Source organism: Electrona antarctica, assembly GCF_951216825.1.
Source record: "Electrona antarctica genome assembly, chromosome: 21".
In the NCBI taxonomy this organism is placed as follows: domain Eukaryota; kingdom Metazoa; phylum Chordata; class Actinopteri; order Myctophiformes; family Myctophidae; genus Electrona; species Electrona antarctica.
The window spans coordinates 25,079,968-25,102,450 of NC_136802.1; the positions used below are offsets into that span (position 1 = coordinate 25,079,968).

Below are 22,483 nucleotides of genomic sequence, written 5' to 3' on the forward strand. Positions count from 1 at the left end.
AACTTGTCAGTAAATTACTACATGGACATTCATCATAGGTCACCAGGTCAAGTGGAAAGCAACATTTTAAAATCAACAAATCTACATTACTAAATGAATGGTCAGGGACCACTTGCAATACCTCCACAGACCACCAGTGGTCCACAGACCACCTGTTGAAAACCCCTGTCTTAGATCAACAACATTTATAAAAGTAATGAGTGGCAAGAGTGTCTCTAAAATTAACAAATGCTTCGGCTATCACACTGACGAAGGCTGGATGGCCGAAACGTTTGTTCATTTTATAAATGTTCCAGTTCCTAAATTAGCCATTGATTGTATTCTGGCCTGCCATTGCTTAGAAAAACATTGGCCAGAGGCCAAACTTCCAGACCCGTCTCTATTTGATGTTTGTGATCACAATTTCAGAGTACATCACTTCCACCTCCACTGTAACGTGCGAGCACGCACGCACGCACGCACGCACACATACACACATACACATATTAACAGTTAAACCAAAGAGCTAGATGTTTTGCTCACATTACTTTTTCTTTCACCTTACAAAAGTGTTTTGACAAAGTGTAAAACTAAAAAAAAAAAGAAATATCGCATTATTAACATATGTAGGCCTATAACTAATAAACAAAAAAGCACATACAGTAGTAACATGAGTAAGCCAAATAAAGTAACTTTTGATATTGAGACTTTCATTTTATTAAAAAATAATAATACAATGATTATATACTGTCGCCACCATGCACCAAAGGATTCCACCCAGCTGCAACCAATCCGTTTGCACAAAATTGAAATTAAGGTCAGCTTCTAGCAAAGCAAAGTACCCATAATGTACCCGATTCCCGGCCCCAAATTTGGCTTGGTTTGGCTGGCCCACGGGAAGCAATACCAGATCAGGCATGCACTCCAGTACAAACCAGTTTATCTGACATCTCACATTTCACAGTGCACTGCACGCTTCATAATAAATCATGGGGAGATTGTCATTACTTTTGCTCGATGTTCAATGACACAGTGGGCAGGACATAAAGGAAGGATAATTGTACGCACTTCTGGTCTGTGGAAAACAGGCAGAATCTGGATCCATCCATCAAAGACAAGCATTGGAACTCAAGTTACTCAACTCTTGCTGTAAGTTTATTTTTGTTCTGTTTCTCACTTTATACACATACAGAATATTTGCCTGCATGTTTTAAGTCTTTAAGATGAACGTTTAACAGACATTTTCATAGAAATGTATAGTCTACTATCAATGTAATAATTCTTTCACAAATTCTAAAAGTGACAGAGCATGGTTCTTTTCTTTACCATAAGTATCAATATGAAATACTTACAAACTATACTGTAAATACAGAGCATAACTTTAAAATGGATGATATGACATTATATAGTACTTTATTGTCAGCTCGCACTGAAATTTGTCTTAGTGTATAAAGCCACTGATTGTAAACCAGGGATCACCACCCTGACTAAGAATCAACCTGGGGACCACTTGTTATGCATCCCATGTCTATGCATCCCACTGTTTCGTCCACAGACTAGTGGTCCATGGGGAAAAACGTTTTAAAATGGAAATAAATACAATGGCTTTGTTAAATGTATTAAAATGTTTAAATAATTTTTCATAAGTCCATAATAAACATATTTAAATGAATAAGGGTTGGAAATGAACAATTCGTTGCACGATAAAATCATACTACGCGATAGTACACACATCGCACAACAGCCTTCACTTTCCCACAGTACTTTCCCACAGCCTTCACTTTCCCACAGTACGTTTCTAATTGCATGATTAGGGATCACATGCAATTCCTTCACGGTGGTCCATGACCACCAGTTGAAAACAAACTGCTAGCGGAATAATTTACAATATCTGACTTTTTGTGTTTTTTTTCGTAAATTAACGCCCTACTTGATCATACTACAGCGTTACACGAAAGTAGCAAAGGTAGCAAATCTGCAAGCTCGAAACATGGCGCGAAGCGGCACGTTTTGAGTTTGTCGATCTGCTGCTTTTGCTCTACATTCATTCAAACGCCTAACTCTGACTGGGGAGGGAGTCTGGAGGATTATTGCTCTGAGTCTAATTCACTTCATGTCAAAAAGGTTGCCAACCCCTGCCTTAAACAATGCATTGTTTCTCTCTTCTAAAAGTGACCTTGAAACATGAAAGAGCTGCATGTCTGCACGCACAGCTTATCATACTGAAACATAGCTTTGCGCTCCCGGTTCGAATGCTATCAATGCACTGAAAGGGACAAAATCACGTTTAAGCAAATCATACATCAATGGCCTCTGTTTACTATTACTATTACTTTTCCCTAGTTTATTACTAATGTGTGAATATACTGTATACTGTGTTTTTAACAGAATTTTAACCTATTGAAAGCTATTCCTATTTTTTATTTCATTACACTGTGGTATAATGACAACGTAATCTTTTCTAGTGTACATATTTATAAGCATGGCCTCTATATCTGTTGGAGGAGAGCCCAGCCATGAGAGAATAAAACAAAACAGTTTTTTTCCCCCTATGTGAATTCCAGCTTCTTCGAAAGGATGGGTGTTTGTGGAGCAACAGCGCTCTCACTCAGTCCCCTTATCGGCCTGCTGTTCACGCTCCTGGCCAGCGGCTGCCACGGAGGAAGGATTCTAGTGTGTCCTGAAGACGGCAGCCACTGGATCAACATGGAACTGATCCTCCAGGAGCTGCATTCCAGAGGTCACAGCCTCACGGTGGTGCGCTCTGCCAAGAGCTGGTACATCCGCGAGAACTCTCCCCTCTACGCCTCCATCACGGTCACGACTCCGGACGCCCCTGGCGGGGACGTCGGACGCGACTTCTATGCCGAGCTCATGCAGCGGTCGCTGGAGCTGCACAAGATGTCGCCGCTCTGGCGCTTCGTCGAGCAGCAGAAGGACGTGGCGGCCATGCTGCGGATGTTCCACGGCGCGGCTCTTCGTTTGATCGTCGCCGTTTTGGAGGATTCTTCCCTGATGGCAACGCTGAAGGAGTCTGGCTTCGACCTGTTGCTGACTGACCCCACGTTCCCCGTAGGGGTTTTACTCGCGCAATACCTCCGACTGCCGCTGGTGTACAACGTCCGATGGCTCAATGCTGCAGAGGCTCACATGGCAGTGGCCCCGTCTCCACCTTCCTATGTGCCAATGTACAACTCTCTGTTCAGCGACAAGATGAACTTCCTGCAGAGGACGGAGAACGTCCTAAGGTATGCAGCCAGCATGTTGCAGGAAAATCTGGTCATCCTGCCTTTCTACAAGGACTTGCTCCAGCGACATTTCCCCCCTGGAGCAGACCTGCTCTCCATGCAGCGCTCAGCTGATGTGTGGCTGATGAGAGTGGACTTTGTCTTTGAGTTCCCCCGGCCTACAATGCCCAACATGGTCTACATAGGGGGATTTCAATGTAAGGAGGCCCTGCCCCTCCCTGCCGAGCTCGAGGCGTTCATGCAGAGTTCTGGGGATCAGGGAGTGGTGGTGATGTCTCTTGGGACTCTGGTGACAGCTCTGCCTTGGGAGATGACAGAGTCCATTGCTGCAGCCTTCGCTCAGCTCCCTCAGAAGGTGGTGTGGAGGTATCTGGGCAGCAGGCCCTCCTCCCTGGGAAACAACACCTTGCTGCTGGACTGGCTGCCCCAGAACGACCTCCTGGGACACCCCAAGACTCGTGCCTTCGTTGCCCACGGAGGCACCAACGGCTTGTACGAAGCCATTTACCATGGTGTCCCTGTCCTTGGGGTCCCGCTGCTGTTCGACCAGTTTGACAACGTCCTGCGGCTGCAGGTGCGTGGGGCAGCGCGGGTAGCGGAGGCCACCTCTCTAACCACGGACAACTTCTTGGAGGCCCTAAAGGACATCCTGGAGAAGCCTTCCTACCGACAAAATATGCAGGCACTGTCCCAGCTGCACCGTGACCAACCTATGTCCCCTATGGACACTGCCACCTTCTGGATTGAGTATGTCATCAGGAACAAAGGAGCAGCCCACCTGCGCTCAGCAAGCTTTGATCTACCCTGGTACACCTACCATAGCCTAGATGTAGCTGTGCTGCTCCTGGTCGTCAGTGGGGCCTCTTTCTGGGCATCAGTGTCTGCCTGCAGACTGCTCTGCTGCCGGAGTTCCTGGAGGAAAATAAAAGTAGAATAACGTATTATAGATTAGTAAGCTTTTTTAGTCTTGAAATCGTCATGGGTTCTATTTGAAACGTGTAAATAAATGTAGATGGATGTGTGAATAAAATGACTATTAGTATAATTTTCCATGTGAACATGTAGACTGTGTTCTGCATGTAGAGTACTGTCCTTTTAAAATGTATAGAAATGCTATTCGTATTTAATTCTCCCTCTTGGTACAACTTTCACCTTGAATCATCCATCAAATAGCAGACTGGTGACATTTTAAAGGAAACATGCAACAAGTGATTAGACCCTCCTCCCTTTGAAACCATGTTGTAAAAATACTGCCTAGTACCCATTGTCTCAACATTCCCATTCTTCCTCAAACAATTTCAATTGTGCAACATTTTCCTCCCCTGCACCACAGCCAAGTTCACCGTGGGTAAATTGCTGAAATGAAACATCTGCAGAGATGGATTTTCTTGGTTACTTGATTTCACAAAACTTTAGACTTATGAGAGCTTAAGACTTTCTCTGTCTGTTCTGTTCTGTGGGATTACTGACGGGTGCCTTTACACGTGGACAACTAGGTCGTATACTACAGAATCATGCCAGATTTCTGTTAAGGATAATAACTGAGTGAGAGACTTACTAAATATGAACTCATACTACTGTATAGTCTGTTCTTAGAATGTATACATACTGTAGGCCTATGCATTGACATATTCACTGTTGATAAACTGTACATATTACCCAGATACTCACTGGTGATGTACACATAATATGCATTCTATGCAAATTCACTGTTGATAGTCAGTATATATATTCATATATTCATCCAGACGTAAAAACAAAATCCTTAGACTGTGAATTCATACTAGTTGTTGATAGACTGTTGTACATAATGTGAACTTGTTTATTGAGAGACTCAAATCTAATCGTATTGTATATTTGTTTTTATTGGCTCTTGGCTCTTAGTCATGTTCCTTTGTTTCAATCTTACTGCCGTCACTATGACACCTGAATTTCCACCCAGGGATCAACAAAGAAGAAATGTCTGCATGTGCATTGTGCCAAGTTGTGTCGAGTTCTCTGTTGGCAGACTCTGTTCATATGAGGCCCCCAACATTTCCTCAAATCTAATCGATCAGTTCAGTTACACTACTGAATGAACTTCCTCTGCTCTAACCCAGTAGTTATCTAAGTGAGTTCTGGGGACCTCCAGTTGTCCTTGAGGAGGTTCCAGGGGGTCCCCATTAAAATGTGTTAACATATAGCATCATTTTAACCACTTTAACCCTGTTTATACTTATATATATAAATGCATACATCAATTTGGGGATCCTTGACATGAAAATGTTTAGAATTCTGTTCTTGCTATTTTTCATTATTCTTTGCTATTTTTGGATACCGGTATAATATTTTTCACTCTTCTTGAAAGATTACACAAATGAGATGTCCAAAATAGGTTGAAAGTGAAAGTCTGTGGGTTTTATCACTATTTAACCAATGAAACGCATTAACAAAAGCTTATGACAAAATAACATTATTATTATATCCACGGAACACATTTCCATTTCCTAAAAAGTAACCGTTTTGGACATTTTCTGGTTTCTGCATGCCTGACAAAGCAAAGTGTGACAGGCGGAAAGACTGACATTGCCACTTGCCTGTTTAAGACTGTCCTATAGGCTGTACCGGTGTAATTAAAATGTGCTTGAGTAAAAATGTAGATTATGTAAACAATTCATTAGATGCTAAAAGGCAACCTCACAGGGTGAGGTTGGGCATTATGCAATTTGTTGAAATGTATAATGCCAAAACGGTCTGCACTGGTATTATTCACACATCCATCACCAGATCCTCCTGACGCCCTTCTGAATAGCCCTGTCCTGTTCCTGAGGGGGAGGGAAAGTCTGACATAAAGGGTGAGAGAGCGGGAGAGAAAGAGTGCGTGTGATCGTATGTATGTGTGTGTGTTGTTGTTTTTCTTTTTCTTTTTTGTTCTGGTGGAGAAAGGCGTTCTCCTGCCTCAGGATGTTGCCTTTAAAACCGAAGAAGTGGGTTTCCTGTGGAGGAAACGATCACACAGTAGACAAGGCCTGGTTCGAGACTCTGTGCTCCCAAATACACCGGCAGCAGGTCGTCAAGCGGCAGTGTGCAGAGAGAGCAGCATTCGGGAACAGCCTTTCTCATTTTCATAGTCATGAGAGGTGAGTGAGCAGAGTTGATGTGATTGAGCATGGTGTGAAAGCCTTTAACCGCTTAAACTCTATATTCTTACTTGACCATGGTACCCCAGGGCTCTATCCTTGGTCTGTTTCTTTTTTTCCCCCTCAACACCAAATCTCTGCAAATCTCTACAAGCTGTGTGATCTTGTAGATTAGCTATTTCAGCCAAATGTTCCACCCAGAATAGGGACACTAGGGTCCATGTGGTTAGAATGGTGACCTTGTTTTCATTTCTATGCACCTGTTTACAATCTGATACTGTGGCACAAAAACTGTCTTTTTCAAGGGCCTTCGTGTCTAGGTCTAACCAGGTTCATTCTCTGTTCTGTGCTTTGCAGGCAAGAATGGAAACGTTGAAGACCCGAGTCACCTGACGGACACTTCACAAGCGATGCAAAGCCACCTTCCCTGCCGGAGCCAACCTTAATTAACACAGCAATGGCATGACAATGGACCAATCATAAGTGGATAAACCCAACTGTCACCTTTCGGTAGATCAATTTATTTTGGTGTCTGCTTGGGAACATTTGCTGTCTATCCGTTCAGGTGGAACTAAAGTAAATCACATCTGGTTTCCCATGTGAGGTTGTCACCTCTGACACATGCACCACCAGAGAGAGACACGTCCGCCAGAGACATGTCCAATGACAGCTGCAACCTCCCTCTGGACACAGACACAGTTGGTCTGACCTACATCTACAGCCTGAGCTTCTCCCTGGGTCTCCCCAGCAACCTGCTGTCACTGTGGGGGCTGTACCACTTGGGCCGCTCGGGCGGGGGTGGCTGCCAGCTGGTGTACATCCTCAACTTGCTGCTGTCGGACCTCCTCCAGCTGCTTACGCTGCCACTGTGGATCCTCTACCTCCAGGGGGGCCACCGCTGGCCTTACGGCCGGACCGCCTGCGAACTGGTGGGGTACGTGTTCTACGTCAATGTTTACGCCAGCGTGATGTTCCTGTGCCTCATAGCGCTGGACCGCTGCCTGGCCATCGTGTACCCGCTCAGCAGCCGCGGGGTGAGGACCGTGAGGGTGGCCGCCGTGTCTGGAGTGGCGGTCTGGACGCTGACCTTCCTGTTCTGCCTGGGCGGTCTGCTGCCCTCCGTGTTTGACTCTGAGAGGCTGTGGTGTCTGGAGCACTACCCAGTCACCCCCAGATTCGCACACTTTAAGATTGCCAGCGTGGCCTTGGGGTTCCTGCTACCTTGTGGGATATTGGGGTAAGACCAATCTAGAATAGATAATCTATCAATCTAGTCGATTCTATTTTATTCTACTCTATTCTGACTGAGGCTGAATAGCAAGTAACTCAGCCAGCAGTTTAAAAAGCCTGGCCTAATACTGTATGGTTTCCCTGCTGATTCAGATGTTTGGCATTAGTGTCCCGTACTACTCAGGAGACGTGGTTCGAATCTTGGATGTTAGTTACCGGTACATTTGGGTCTTCTTTTCAAACTCATCTTGCTTTTATGACCAACTAGCACTTTACACATTACTCCAATTTGGAACCACCAAAGGAAGATTACTAGATCAAAAGGAAAAATGATTATCAAAATTATGGATGCTTTTATGAATGTGTTTTTTGTGCTTAAAAATATATATTGTATTATTTATTTATATTTGGGGCCTAAATTAGGACAGATGCAAATGTGACCCTATATAAACCAGCATCGCTGTAAAAATGAAGCATTATGCTTCTGGACAGCAAGTTAACTGACCTCCCCATGGCCTCATCCCTCATGCAGCATCTTTCTCCCTCCACAGCTACACCTCAGCACGCATTGGGGTGACGCTCCAACGATCGCCCTCCGTCTCTGACCACGAGCGTTACAAAATCGTGGGCATCCTGGTCGTCATCACCTTCAACTTCATCGTGGTCTTCGGGCCCTACCACTTGGTGGGGGGTTACATGTTTGTGTCCCTGCTGCACACAGACCCAGACACACAGTGTGAACTGGAACGCTCCATCTTCCTTGTCTATCGCCTGTGTTACGGCCTGACCAGCCTCAACACGCTGCTGGACCCGCTGTTCTACATCTTCCTCTGTCCCGACGCTCGCCTGGAGCTGCGTCGGTCCCTGCCCTGCGTGGGACATGGGCACGGCCGTGCTCCCAAAGCCAAACAGTTCACGCTGAACCCCAGAGCTCGCCCGTGCCACATTAACAACAGTGACAGCGCGGAGAGGAACATTGTGACACAGACAGAGACAGAGAGCATAAGGATGTAATTACGTTTTCGTGTTCTTTTTTGAAAGTTTTTGAACATTTTCGCATATAAAATAGGAACGCCAGTCAGGTTGAAAAAGTGGTTCAAAGTGGTTAATTTATGTAACAGACGCTGCCTGCTTGATACAGCAAAAAAGGATGCAATTGTGCCACCCAGTGGTAATGTTTATGTACAGCATACACAACAAAACATGCATTTTGCTTAGAATAGACAACAATCAATACACCTGTTTCGTGGCTGCAGTCTTCTGTGCGTGGCTGGCTGTGATAGTTCTACGCTTTAAGATAGAGGTAGGCCTAGATGCCCATTTTATATGTAGCATTTACTTGTGTTCTTGTTCAAAATGTGCTTTTTGGAACGTTGCTTTCAATTAGATTCAAATGTATTATTATTCAATTTCACAACAAGTTGTCTGAAGACACTTTACAAGACACTTTATAGGCTACCCATTGTTTTTAGAACATAGGTTATTTTTCAGTTTGACGTTTACGACGTGTTTTATTGTCACATAATGCATGTCTGTACATCAACTAAAGCCAGTAATTAAACATCATTTCAAGAGCTTTAATACTTCAGATCACGATGATTGACCGTTATCTGTTTGACCAGTACACTATGCAGTGACCGTCCAGTGACCATGGCCATGGCATCACATTCAAGTATGATTATGCAGATCTACTTCTGACGCCATTAAGGCCATGGTCAGGTGACCGCATTATCTGTATGTTTAGTTTACACAGATGAAAGTGAGTGTGAGTTGGTCAAACAGATAGAGGTCAATCCTAAGATATACACAGTCATACCAAAGACTATCAGCATCATGGGTAAGCATCATGTCCATGGGAGTGTACGTGTATATAATGTGACATACTAGCGTCATGTCCAGGGGGTGTACTTGTGCATAATATGACATACAGTACCAGCATCATGTCCAGGAGGTGTACTTGTTCATAATGTGACATACTAGCATTATATCCAGGGGGTGTATTTGTACATCAAGCTGCCTCACGATTGACGCTAAAAAGAAGATAGGCTCCTGACCAATGGGTCCAAAGACTATTGCTGTCTTTTTTTTTTTTTTTTGGGGATGCCCTTCAGAATACCTTTTTTGAGTGGTGCAGCCACTCTAAGGAACAGCAATGTCCATCCCTCCCTATGTCCCTATGTCTGTCCCTATGTTTAGGGTAACAATAGGGGCAAACGTGGCGCTCTTGTGCTAGAAACAGAGAGAGAGATAGTGTTGCACTGTTGCGTGCAAGCATGAGAGAGAGAGAGAGAGAGTGTTCCCCACACAGTAACTCTGTCATTTCTCGACCGTTTCGGACGCGGGGCGGCTCGCCGGAACCGGTCCGGCACCCTGTGCTCGTTCCTGTTTTTAATACACAAGTACATTTTAAGAAAAGATCATTTGGACATGAAGATGAAGACCAAACAGGTAAACATTCAAGAGGCATTTCACTGAAAGAACAGTTGAGATCATTCTATCACGTTACTGTAATACAGATTTTAAGACCAGGAAAATATATTTAATCACAATCAGAATCTGTTTATTAGCCAGGATCATTCACCTAACCTTAGCTATACAGTATCATAATCATAATATTCTCCATTGTTCTCCATAAAAGTCCCAGACGATAAATCTCATATAACAATATCAATATTACTGGTAAATTGATATATTTCCCAGCTCTACTACCAACCATCAGCGAGGTTTGTTTGGTTTTGAGATTTTAGATTAAAAAAAAGCTGCCAAAGGTATTTCTTTTTTTTTACAACAAGAAAAGAAATGTCATTCAGTCCAGTGAAGCTCATGCTGAGGCAAACAGTGAAATTGGCACTTTACGTGTTTAACCACTTAAACCCTATATATATTTCATTGACCTGGCTATAGGGTATGCACATGCATAAGCGGCAAAACGAGTGGCAAAGTGAGTTTAACGTCGTTTAGCGTCGTCGGATTTTGGATGTATGGGCTGTCAAGGCCAGAAAGTAGTTTGTTGACACTCGGTATAGGCGTTCCCGCATAACTTCCGGGTATGATGATGATGTCACGCGCATACCCTCTATTGACTGGGTCCATGTTTTAATCTCTGAATAATTACCACCCACCTCTGGCCAACACAGAATCGGAATGATACTTGGTCATCAAAATCACCAAACACCAAATCTCTGCGACAAAAATAACACATTTGATCTGCTATTTTTGCTGAATGTTAGGCAATTTTAGCCGAATGCTTGTCTATTGTGACATGCCCAGGCTTTTGGACGCTAGGGTTCATGTGGTACAAAAGTACCTGGACATGGAGGTCATGGACAATATATGCAATGTTGGTCATCAAGGACCTGCACAATACATAATGTTTTCTATTGTATGCACAGAGGAGGAAATCATTCCAATGTGTCAGCAGAAGGACGTTTTTGTGTTGGCCAACTTGGCCCACTTCTGCTGAGATACGGCATTTCATGCCATACAGGTTTCTGTGGTTTTTGGTTGATGCACATGCTGTTTCTGCACTGAATGAATTATTGTATGGCTTGTTTGACGTAAACAACACCTGTCCAAGATAAGAGACCATTGCAGATTGTTTTCCATAGTCATTTTATCAGTTCATCTCATAAAATCCCTCGCTCCAAATCTAAAAGCAACATGCTATTAAAGCTCAGCTTAGCTGGGCAGATTCTGTACATAATACTGACCTCTTCAGCCTATGCTGTGGTCATCACAGACACGTAAACATGGCGGATGTAATTTCACTCAAGTGGTAATGTAAGTGCTTTTTGTTTTGTTTTGATTAAAAATAAGTCTCCCCACTTCTATAGCAAACATGAAATACATTTTCAGATTGGGATACCAATTTTATCCAATCATGAGAGAGAACCTAGACAGGATACAAGATATGAAATTGGAAGTGAGAATATGTGAACTGCAACACAAAAATTTAAGCTGATAACTTATCTTTCTGAGTTCTCTCTCCGTGTGTTGTATGAGAGAAGGGGGGACCCATTATTACTGAACAAACACATAGCGGCCATTTTGCTCTCACGGGTTGGGAAGAAATGCCACCTCCCGTGGCACATTAAAGATGGCGTGCCGTGCCCCCCCCCCCCCCCCCCCCCCCTAAAACATGATAATCAGGTACTACTATAGTTATAGTAGGAGAAAGATTTAACAAAGAAAAGGTGTACAGAAAGTGTTAAACGTGTAAATAATGTTTTATGTGGCCACACCCACCAGTTCATTAAGTATGCCTGATTTGTCTGGTGGGTGGTGATGGGTGGTGATCCACCTGATCTGAAGCCGCACCCAGATCTGTTGTATGATAAAGGGGGAGGGGTTAGGGGAGGGGATGATATTGTGATGTCACTATAACTATGTCGCTGTCATTTCGATTGGGCCTTTTGACCTGGGCCTCAATTGGGCCATTTGAGAAACCAAAAATACACATGGAAGACATATTTCAATATTCTAACCACACCTGGTGGTAGAGTAATGTTAACTCCATAGACACATACAAAACAGAATCTTTAAGTAGGCCTATGACTCAAGTGCAAAATGGCCACTGTGAATATGGTCTATAATATCAATGATTGATAACAGAATATAAAACTTTTACTTTTTGAGTGGTGTAAACCACTCCAACAACTGGCTTTGTACCCGTGTCTGTTCGTACCAAATGTTTTTTACCCGTGTCTGTTCGTACCAAAAAATATTTACCCGTGTCTGTTCGTACCAAAAAAGAGTGGTGTAAGGTCTTATATAGCTGTGGTCTGACGTAATGTCTGACGTAATGAAATCACACCCGGGTGAACTGGGTGACCGTAGCAACCATGCTCATTTTTTTACGAACAGACAGACAGACAGACAGACAGACACGTAAACTAACAAAGCCAGTCGTAGGAGTGGTTTACACCACTCACAAAATTAGCATGGTTGCTATGGTCACCCAGTTCACACGGGTGTGATTTCATTACGTCAGACATTACGTCAGACCACAGCTGATCAGTCTATATAAGACCTTACACCACTCAGTTCACACGGGTGTGATTTTTTTATATCACTTACACCGCTTTTATGAGTTTTAAATTTGAGGATCCTCCCCCTTATATTCTTCTGGACTCTGACTAGGTCTGCGGATCGAGTAATTCCCCCTCAGCAGGACTTCAGTGTTGTTGATGGACGAGCTTCGGGCTGTGCTTCGCCTTCGAGCCAGGTCTACCAGGTCCTCAGCCAGTACGGTCTCCATCACGGCACTGAGGGACTGCCTTATCTTACTGCACAGGTCTGGGCAGCTGAATACATACAGGATCGGGTTGAGAACGCTGTTTAGGAAGGAGAGGCTCGCCGCGGTGGGCAGGGCGCGTGATGCAAGCGCCTGAGCGGAAGACCGGTCGGGGGCGACCACTTCCATAATGCTGAAGAGGTGATACGGAAGCCAGCACACCACGAAGCTTATTACCACGGCCGAGACTAGGCGGACGAAACGCAAAGGCCGCCGTGAGCCTCGGCTCGCCAACCTGGTAGACACAACGACGTAGCTAGAGATGATGACCAGCAGAGGCCCGAGGAAGGCTAGTAACATTTTCATGAAGGCCAGGGCCTCTTCACGCGCTTCACACACAGACGCCAGATCCTCACCGTGCGGGAGGAAGCGAGCATAGTTGTAGTAACACTGGACTTTGCCATTGCGCTGCGGGATGGTGTCACGGAACAGGTAGAAAGGCACGGTGCAGAGCAGAGCCATGGCCCAGATCAGCCCGCAAACTTTCCCCACCAGCTGCACATTCCTGCAGTTCTGAGCCCAGACGGGCCGCAGCACCACCAGGCAGCGGTCCAAAGAGATGGCCGCCAGTATGAAGGCACTGACAAACATGTTGAGGAAGAAGACAGAGGAGTGCAGCCTGCAGAAGGTGGTGCCTAGTGTCCAGGTTTTTCCGCGGGCCATGAAGAGGGTGAAGAACGGCAGGGAAGCAGTGGCCAGCAGGTCCGAGGCGGCCAGGTTGAGGATCCAAACGCTGAGGATCGTGCGGCGTATGCGGAAACCCACCACCCCCAGGATGAGGAGGTTCTCCAGGATTCCCAAGGAGGAGATGATGCCATGTAGGCACACCGTGAACAAGCCCAGGGCACTGGCCGTGGCCGTGGAATTGGACGCATCGCCGCTGACATTTGCCATCTGCTGGATGAGGGGGCAGTAGACAGGGCTGCTAGATGTGTTCATCTTGATGGGAGGAACTGCCCCGAAGCCCTTGAACCCGGTGGTGTGTATACTGTATACTTGTATAGCTTAGATTTCCGCCTCACAGTGATAAAATCTGCAGCAGAAAGTATGAGAAATGACACACTGCAGATTTCAGTTTTGAAGTTAACCACTATATACTTTGTCCTATGGGGGAATAGGTCTAGCCATGTTGCAACGCAACTCATTGTAAGCTCTGTTATTTCCTCAGAAGTTTCACCAATCTTTGCCCACAATAGGGAAGCTAGGGTTCAAGTGGTTGAAAAAATGCTGCGTTCACAGTCGGGCAGATGCAAAAAATACAAAGATAAAGATGCAAAGCTACACAGCGTATTTGTATAGCTTTGTATCTTTGTATCTGAAGTTGAAACCAGCTCAAGGTTTTTGTAGCTTTGTAGCTTTTGCTTCGCTGGCTTCCAATGAATGGTAGACTGTCTTTGCATCTGCCCGTGTGAACGCAGCAAAATAATTAAAAAAACAAGATGCTGTCTTGTCTAATGTTATTGTGAGTAAAATGCCCCCAATCATGCTATGGTGCAAGAAAATGCTTTTGTCATAAAACTTCCATCACTTACGATGGATATGACAGCATTAATCATAAAGGTCTACTACCTCATTTAATTGTCTCCATCACTAATTATTCTTTGATTTTGGCGACTTTTCACCATTTAAAGCACCTGTGGTTTAATATGACCATGTTTTCAACATACAAAATACAGCTTCAACTCCTATAAGGTGAGACAAAATAATACGAGTTAAACTGCTCAACAATTAACAACTATCTTCATGTCCAAACATTGGCCACAGTGATTCTGCTGTAGCTTCCCCCTTTCAGCCATGCCAAGAGTAGCTTAAAGGCTAATATTTTCCAGTAACAAATGAAAGACATAGATTTTGTGCACTCCAGTCTTTCTCTATTGATAGCGCAATGAAGGCCACACAGTACATTAGTAGGCTAATACAGTACATGTCAGAATAGTGTTGCATATTTGTTATAACAACACAACAGTGACTGTAAAATGTAATTTGACTTACTGAAAAATGTGGTGTTTCAAAATGCATTTAGCAATTTCCCTTCTTCAGCAGTCACTAAAACTATACCTGAGAAACCCATGAGGTTCAAAAGATCACCTTCTGCAATCAGTGCATCACTTGTGCAACAGTGATGTTGTCTGTGAGACTGAGACTGCAGCATCACTATCTGATTCAAACGTGCTGATAACGGATGATTTCGCCGATTATATGGGGTGATACCAGTCGAATGGGGTGCCCACATCCTCGGAACGGAAACATGTACCAATTAGGCACAATACGCCCTATATATTACTGTAGCCTATATACTATATACTGTAGCCTATATACAGTAAGTAGGCTATGATATAGGCTACAGCCCATTTCTATAGCAAACTTAAATATTGTAATCATGTGTGTAAGTTTTAAATGTGGAAAGGTGTGTAATTCGATATACAGTATATAGTATATTATATAAAGGACAGGGCTGAAAAAGCATGGCTACAATAATAACAATGAGTATATGCTACTTTTCACTCAGTTATTATAGGGCACCAATATCCAATGCACTGTAGATTTAGTTATTACACCTAAAAAGAAAATCATAAACCTTTAGGCCTACCTGGGTTTTCACTTCAGTTAACAGAATTCAATCACTTTCACCCACCATTGATCAGTTCTGTCAACTCGTTGCGCTGGTTATGACTACACAGCATCAGCAGAAGGCGCACGCGTAAAGGCGCGCAACAGCACACCTGCATAATGCATATTACAAATAATAGCGACGATCAAAACAAAAACGAATATTCTTGTCAGACCTACGATTTCTCGGCTAATGTGTTATACCAGGAGAGAAAACAAAAGATCACGGAGAATCATCGAGTGGAAACTGGAATGAATCGCGAAAATGCACCACGTTGGCCAACATCCTCGTTCCAATGCCTCCTCCTCCTTCCTTCATTCACGGATCATCTGACGCGCTGAGCCTGAGCGCGGCTCACCTGCTTTTTGGCAGGTCTGACAAGCAGAGCAGAGCGAGTAAGTATTGCATGTTGTCAAATAAGAGTAGCCTACGGTATCCGTATCTCTCTTGCAGTAGTAGTTTGAAAACCTGCTGTGAAACCAGAGGGAGCTTTAAATGTCAGCTGTTCCTTTTGGGTTCACTTCACAGTTCACACCCAAGGTGACTTGGGTATCTTGCTGTGGTCTCATTGCTGGATGGATTGATTGTTTTTTCTTTTTGTATTGATTCTTGTAGGCTATATCTGTCAGGGTCGATACAAAAATAAATCCATACCGTTAAGGCTAGTGTCTTCTGGTGTTGAATGATAATGAGGGTGGTCATTTCATTATAGAGAAATAATAATAATGACATTTTTTATAGCGCTTTTCCAAGTGCTCAAAGCGCTTTACAATGGTTCATTCATTCATAAATTTCATACAACCTTAACTGACATCCTGCTGGCCTCATCACCCTGAACAGGTTTATTTATTATTGAGCTTTTTCTTTACATATTTATTATTCAGAAGTCATTTCTCTATGACCACCTGTAAGGAGTAGGCCGGCTTCATTGGCTAAGCTGACACAAAATATAGGCCTGCAACAAAATGTTGATACAAAGACATGCAAAGACTCAGTTTGCATGTTTGCAGTTTGCTTCCTGTAGGCTATGTAAAGTAATTAAGTAAAAACATAACTGCTGTGTCATTGGCCTGCTACAATAGCGATAGCATCCAATACGCTGTTCTTTGATTTATTCAGTTTACACGGAAATTACCTGCTATACCAGTTTGTAGTTGTATGATAAATCATTTGTGGGCATTAGGCTACGATGTTGAAGAGAAACCACAACGACAAGCAAAGCAGAGAAGTGACGAAACGTGTAACTTGTCACACTTTGTTGAAACATTCTGTAGGCCTATATGGTCTACTGAGATCTGCCCCAGGTTTGTACCACAGGCTGAAAATACCAAACATTTTTTCCCCTCTGGCTTTTCTTTCAACACTAGGTGTAACCTAATTATAGCCTAATTGTAGTAGGCTATGACAGATAACTCGTTTAATCAAAGAAACCATCGTACACACTCCAGTGATATGCAGGGTGATAATGCCTCTGCGAACAGACATGCTTTTGTACTTGTGTGTGTGTGTGTGTGTGTGTGTGTGTGTGTGTGTGTGTGTGTGTGTGTGTTCCTTTCCTTTCTCTTTCTGTATTTACGGTTTGTAGTCACTCTTACGGCCACCATTGTATAGGATCATCGTACTGGTGTCACAAGAGAGCTAATGTTGAATTAAACTTTAATTATTAAAGCATAGATTGAAGTATTCTCATTTCTAATTGGGCTACTGCATCCTGTCATGCTGCAACAAGCCCCCGTTCCACTAGGAAATGTCACAATGCTGAAATAAAATAGTCAAAATGCCATTTTCTGTCTTTAAAAGGTGCACCTGCGTTAATTGATATATGATGATTTGTCATGATTTGTGTGTGGCAATTTAAAGCAAGCCTGGATAAGCTGAGGCGTGAACCAGGGACCTTCTTTGTCTCAGATAGACACTCAAACTCCTGAGCTAATAATGCACCCCCAAATTGAGTTTGAAACAAGAGTATAATAGCTCGATTAAGTCCTGCTTTGCAGAACAACATTGTAACATGATGTCACTGGGGGCACACACAAAAGCAAACATAAAAAGTCCATAGACTTGGCTGCCACATGACATCACCGGGAGCACACACAAAGCCAGGCGTTGGAGGGGCTAGCACCCCTCAAAAACTAAAATGCCACACAAATGTATGTGGAACCTAAACAATGCCCCCACCCACCTCTAAAAAAAAGGATTTACGAAAAAAAAAAACGATTAAATAAAAATAGGACTCTGGCTCCCCAAATCCCCATTGCTTCTGTCTAAAAATAAAGACTTGAAAAACGAAATAAAACAAAAATCAGGGCCCTGCCTCCGCGAGAGCCCTTTTCTTCAGCTTCAAGTTTATTTATCACATCACATGTTTACAGATATCCATTTGAAGTTACATACTGTCAGTGTAGATAATAAGGAGAAGAGACAAATGAAAATGTGAAATATCAAAACAAAACAACATCAAAATATAAACATAGTTGTGTACTGAAATTCATCAGTTAGTCAGTTAATCAATTAATTTATACAAAAACAAGATAGGGCCTAACGATGGCTACCATGTCGATGTCAGACATCATGTGGCCAGCCTGTCATGTCAATCGTGACATTTGACTCCCAATCGGTTTCAATCTGATCCAAGCCCCCATTGACTTCCACTATGGAATTAAAGTTATACAATTCCAAAAAACCTGATCATATTGATCTTGAAATCGACATGGAATGTGAATAAGCTGTTAATTGGGTCCAGCTGTTTCCAACGTTGGCTCCGGACACACACACAAACATTTATCACATTATAATTATTTGAACAAATACAGGGAAATATCAATGGGTAATTTCTGTGACCAGTTGTCCTGAAGCTCTTTAACATGAGCCGCAAACTGGACATGGACCAGCTTTATGCGCCGCCAAATGTGTCCTGTGTCAAACATTGTCCTGCAAAAGCTGTTCTACAGATGAACAGTTTTGACCTGGTCAGCGTAGCGTGCTGCGCGGGTTCTGTATGCTGAAGTAAAGTGAACGTGAAGTCACTGGCCTTCTCCATTGCGACGCCGGCGATGTGTGCGTGGTCTCTTCTCCCCTTCCTGTTGTCGGCGATCAGCTCCTTGGTCTTGTTGGCACTCATTGCGGAACTCCTGCTTCCGGTAATGTGGGGGTTGCCACGGTCTCAGGTGAGGGATCCCTAAAGCTCTAGCCCTGCACGGGTAGGCGGGGTAGGTTACATAGTTTGTCTGGTAACAGTTGACAGTTATTCCAGCTATCCCCGGACCCCTGCAGGAAACATCATAGGTCTCAACGTTGGACTTATGACAAGTATGATGGTTCTCGAAGATTGGTTGGTTGGGATGTGAGGTTCGTTTGAGCTCTATAATGTCTGCACTGAGCTTGTGATTATGACGAGGATAGCGTTTCGCTGCCACTGGACCCCTAACGCGAAGACCATATTGATTGGGATAACAATCGTTGGACCTGGATGGTTTTGTTCCTGGACACAGAAGGCCGCTAGGATTCGTTACTTCAAACACCATTGGTTTAATTAGTTGACGTTTCTGTTTCTCTACATGGGCTCTCTTCTGTCTAATATCTTCCGAGTTAAGATATCTATCGAACCTGGGACATATTTCAACCTCTGGTTGATGGCTTTCTACCCGAGTAGGATTCGAGCCAAGAGGCTTTCTATAACTCTTGCTACAATCATTAGCAGTCAAGTCACCAGTCCAGTGGCTGCTGCGTTCAATGGGATTGGACGGAGCCCAGCGTTTCTTATCATCAACACGACAGCAGTACATCTCCTCATCTGCTGATCTCGCGTGGTGGTGGCGCTCAAACTGATGACATTGTTTGGTGTTCTGACTCGCAGGCCTGTGACGGCTGCTCATCTTGTTTCAAATGGTAAATCGTGCATTCATCGAGCGCCTTTCTCCAAAGGCGCTATCTGTTATGTTCTTCTTCTTCTTCTGATTCAAAGGGTCCGCTGTGATGTCGAATGAACTCCGCCTCAATTTACACACAGTATTATACCCATAGTGCCACGTCATATTGTGCAATGACGTCACACAGCGCTAATTACTGCATTTTTTTGCTTAAAAATCACACATGTGTGAAGTGAGGGGCACTCTTCTTATCATACATCATCTCATTCCGGCCAATCACAATTTGCGTGCTCACTTTTGTCTTCAATGTTTGTGTTTACACAATGTTTGTGTTTACACTGGCTCCCAGTTCGCTTTAGAATTATTATTGTTTGTTTTTAAAGCCCAAAATGGGCTTGCCCCCCCTTACCTCTGCGAACTCATTGAGCCATACGTTCCAGCCAGACCCTTGAGGTCAGCTGACCAACTGCTTTTGATTGTGCCCGGATGTGTCACTAGAGGTGACCGAGCCTTCTCCGTGGCCAGTCCCACACTGGAATGCCCTGCCTCTTCCCATTCGCTCTGCCCAGTCCCTGGGTGTTTTTAAATCTCTTGTAAAACACCCACTTTTCTCCCTGGCTTTTAATGTTGTCTGATTACACATATACCCTTCTTATAGCATGTATGTATATACTTCTGCTATATAAATAAACGTTGATTTGATTTGATTTGATAACAAACACTCAAAACTGGCCATTCATTGTCAATGGCATCCAATCAGGCTCGGCTCCAGGATGAAATGACAGTTGAAAATGGCAAGGGGGCACACATAATTTTGATATAGTAAAACAATTGTACATAAAACTTAAACTGAGGGGGGCAGAATTTGCAACTGAGGGTGCCAGGCGCCCTCTGGCACCGGGTATACAGGCTTTAGTTCCGACATACTATTATATTATTAAATTATATTATATATATTATATATTATATACTGTGTCTTTGATAGTATTAAACCGTAACCGCAAGGTTGCTAGTTCGAACCCGGGCTCCCCCAGAGTTACTGTCGAAGTGTCCTTGAGCAAGACACTGAACCCCTAATTGCTCCCGATGTGCTAGTTGGTGCCTTGCATGGTTTCCGCTGCCATCGGTGTATGAATGTGTGTGTGAATGGGTGAATGTAATGCACAATCTCTGTAAAGCGCCTTGGATAAAGGCGCTATATAAATGCACCATTTACCATTTACCATTTTATATTTGTTCTATGAATAGCAAAAGTAGCCAATCTACAAGCTCACAACTTGTTGGTAGGTTGCAGATCTGCTATTCTCAAAATGATTAATGGACAATGCACAATTTGAAGTGGTGATAGTCGATTGAATTGGGAGAGTGAAGAGTAGTCTGCTGCAGGCGCGTAGCGTGGATCAAATGATTGACTGGGCAAATTAGCATCCCGATCGCGAGGGGGGGGGGGGCTAGCGTATCCACGGTCCGATAGGACCATTTAAAACAAAGGCGGCTTGCATGCTGTGGTTTGCTATACTAAACAGAAATTTGCGTGCACAAGAGCCACCAAAGTAGGCTATCTTTTGTTGTTTTTCTTGTTTTTTTCTCCCCCTCTCTTCGAAGTTCGACTGGGCCAGCTCTAAACTGACTGGGCCACGGCCCGCGTGGCCCGATGGCCCCTACGCCGGTGGTCTGCTGGTTGGGTGATGATCATGTTTCCATATTAAACAAACAGATGGTACCATTCAGATGTACTGGATCAGTAGCTGTATGGTGAAATAGGATCGGACATGGGTTGGACAGAGAAGTGTGTATTAAAGTGAAATATTACAAGACAGGATGAGGGCTTCATCTAATAATGGCGTGGCTCCCATGTGAATCTCTAACAGGTGTTGCCCAAATATGGAGAGATGGCAGGATGGTGGGATATGTTCTGACTCTGAGTCTATTTTTCTGAGCTTTACATGATTTGATTTGTAAGGTTTTGTTGGGTTTTAGGCTAAATGAGCTCTTACAAAGCCATGCCGTAACCCAGTATTATCTGTGTGCGTATCCATTTTCCGGAGCAGCTGGTATCCATTATCATACTGAGAGGCCAGTCTGTGACGTCAGTGCTACGATGTCATATTGATGGCAAGTTGGCAACACGGATCTCCACACATGGGCACTGCACAGCCACGGGTCAGGGCACACACGTCAGGTTTGAGGCTGTTTATATTTCATTTATATTATTATATTATTATATTAATTATCATATATATTATATATATATATATTTATTTATATTTATATTTATATTTATTAGTAGGCCTAGAAGCCTATGTTGTAGCTTCCTGGAGGCTGAGCTGGTTGTTAAGACAATGTTAGCTGTCTTAACAACCAGTGTGAATTCATCTGAAAAGAGTGTGAATTCATCTGAAGAAATCACATTCAGGCTTCAGTGGCATATTGACAATTGTTTAATTGTCTTAGTTGATAAGCAAGCGTTAGCAAGATAGTATTTTGCTATTTCTGATTCTGGAAATGAATAAATAACTTTACCAGTCTGTTTAAAGATGTCAAGTGTTTATATGTAGAGTGGGTTATTTCCTGCCATGATATGAGCATACTGTGAACTGAACCTTATTTTTGGTTTAAAAAAAAATAACTTGCGCTTTTCCTCCCTGACATACTTTTGTCCATGAAAGATGTGATATAATTCAAATTTATATTTCAAAGATATACCTCAATATATTATTTCAACAATGTAAAAAAAATTAAAAATATATATCAACAACCAAGCTACCACAAGTGCCCATTGCCAAAATCAAGCCAGGATGTATCTGTGTCCAAGTGCTTGAGATCCACGCTCTCATATCATCCTGTTTAATTACTGCGATTCCCTAGCTCTGGTCCATAGCTCTAATGACGTTGCATTTGTTACCGTTGACTTCCGGGGCTCGCATAAATGCAGATCAGCCTCTCGTCTGTAGCGTAAATATAAAAAACGTTCTTTATATTTACGCTACAGAAGAGAGGCTGATCTTCATTTATGCGAGCCCGGAAGTCAACAGTAACATAGCTCTAAATGCATCGACATTAGAGCTTGGACCAGAGCTAGCAGTGTTCCCTACACACTGGAATTAGCAAGTCATCCTTACCCCGCCTGCAAC

General features: G+C 43.5%; 3 protein-coding genes across 3 annotated transcripts; 2 read left to right on the forward strand and 1 right to left on the reverse strand.

Moving 5' to 3' along the window:
• The first annotated feature begins 1,004 nt into the window (after positions 1 to 1,004).
• ugt5g1 (UDP glucuronosyltransferase 5 family, polypeptide G1) lies at positions 1,005 to 5,310 on the forward strand. The gene is made up of 2 exons (XM_079490964.1): positions 1,005 to 1,128; positions 2,544 to 5,310. Exon 2 carries the CDS (start codon positions 2,557 to 2,559, stop codon positions 4,162 to 4,164), a length of 1,608 nt encoding a protein of 535 aa, XP_079347090.1. The 5' UTR covers positions 1,005 to 1,128; positions 2,544 to 2,556; the 3' UTR covers positions 4,165 to 5,310.
• A 400-nt stretch (positions 5,311 to 5,710) lies between these two features.
• On the forward strand, positions 5,711 to 9,022 carry LOC306914443 (putative G-protein coupled receptor 132). Its single transcript, XM_079491464.1, has 3 exons — positions 5,711 to 6,346; positions 6,704 to 7,583; positions 8,128 to 9,022. The coding sequence occupies exons 2-3, from the start codon at positions 7,003 to 7,005 to the stop codon at positions 8,588 to 8,590; spliced, it is 1,044 nt and encodes a 347-aa protein (XP_079347590.1). The 5' UTR covers positions 5,711 to 6,346; positions 6,704 to 7,002; the 3' UTR covers positions 8,591 to 9,022.
• Positions 9,023 to 12,668: 3,646 nt separating this feature from the next.
• LOC306914296 (prostaglandin D2 receptor 2-like) lies at positions 12,669 to 14,423 on the reverse strand (the record flags this gene model as incomplete). Its single annotated transcript, XM_079491293.1, has 1 exon — positions 12,669 to 14,423. Exon 1 carries the CDS (start codon positions 13,806 to 13,808, stop codon positions 12,669 to 12,671), a length of 1,140 nt encoding a protein of 379 aa, XP_079347419.1. The 5' UTR covers positions 13,809 to 14,423.
• Between the last annotated feature and the right edge of the window lie 8,060 nt (positions 14,424 to 22,483).

What these genes read in the sequence shown, in the direction of transcription:
- LOC306914443 (XM_079491464.1), top strand. Translation starts at nt 7,003, where the DNA reads ATGTCCAATGACAGCTGCAACCTCCCTCTGGACACAGACACAGTTGGT. An exon ending in CTACCTTGTGGGATATTGGG is followed by an intron (nt 7,584 to 8,127) that starts GTAAGACCAATC and finishes CTCCCTCCACAG; the next exon opens with CTACACCTCAGCACGCATTG.
- ugt5g1 (XM_079490964.1), top strand. Translation starts at nt 2,557, where the DNA reads ATGGGTGTTTGTGGAGCAACAGCGCTCTCACTCAGTCCCCTTATCGGC.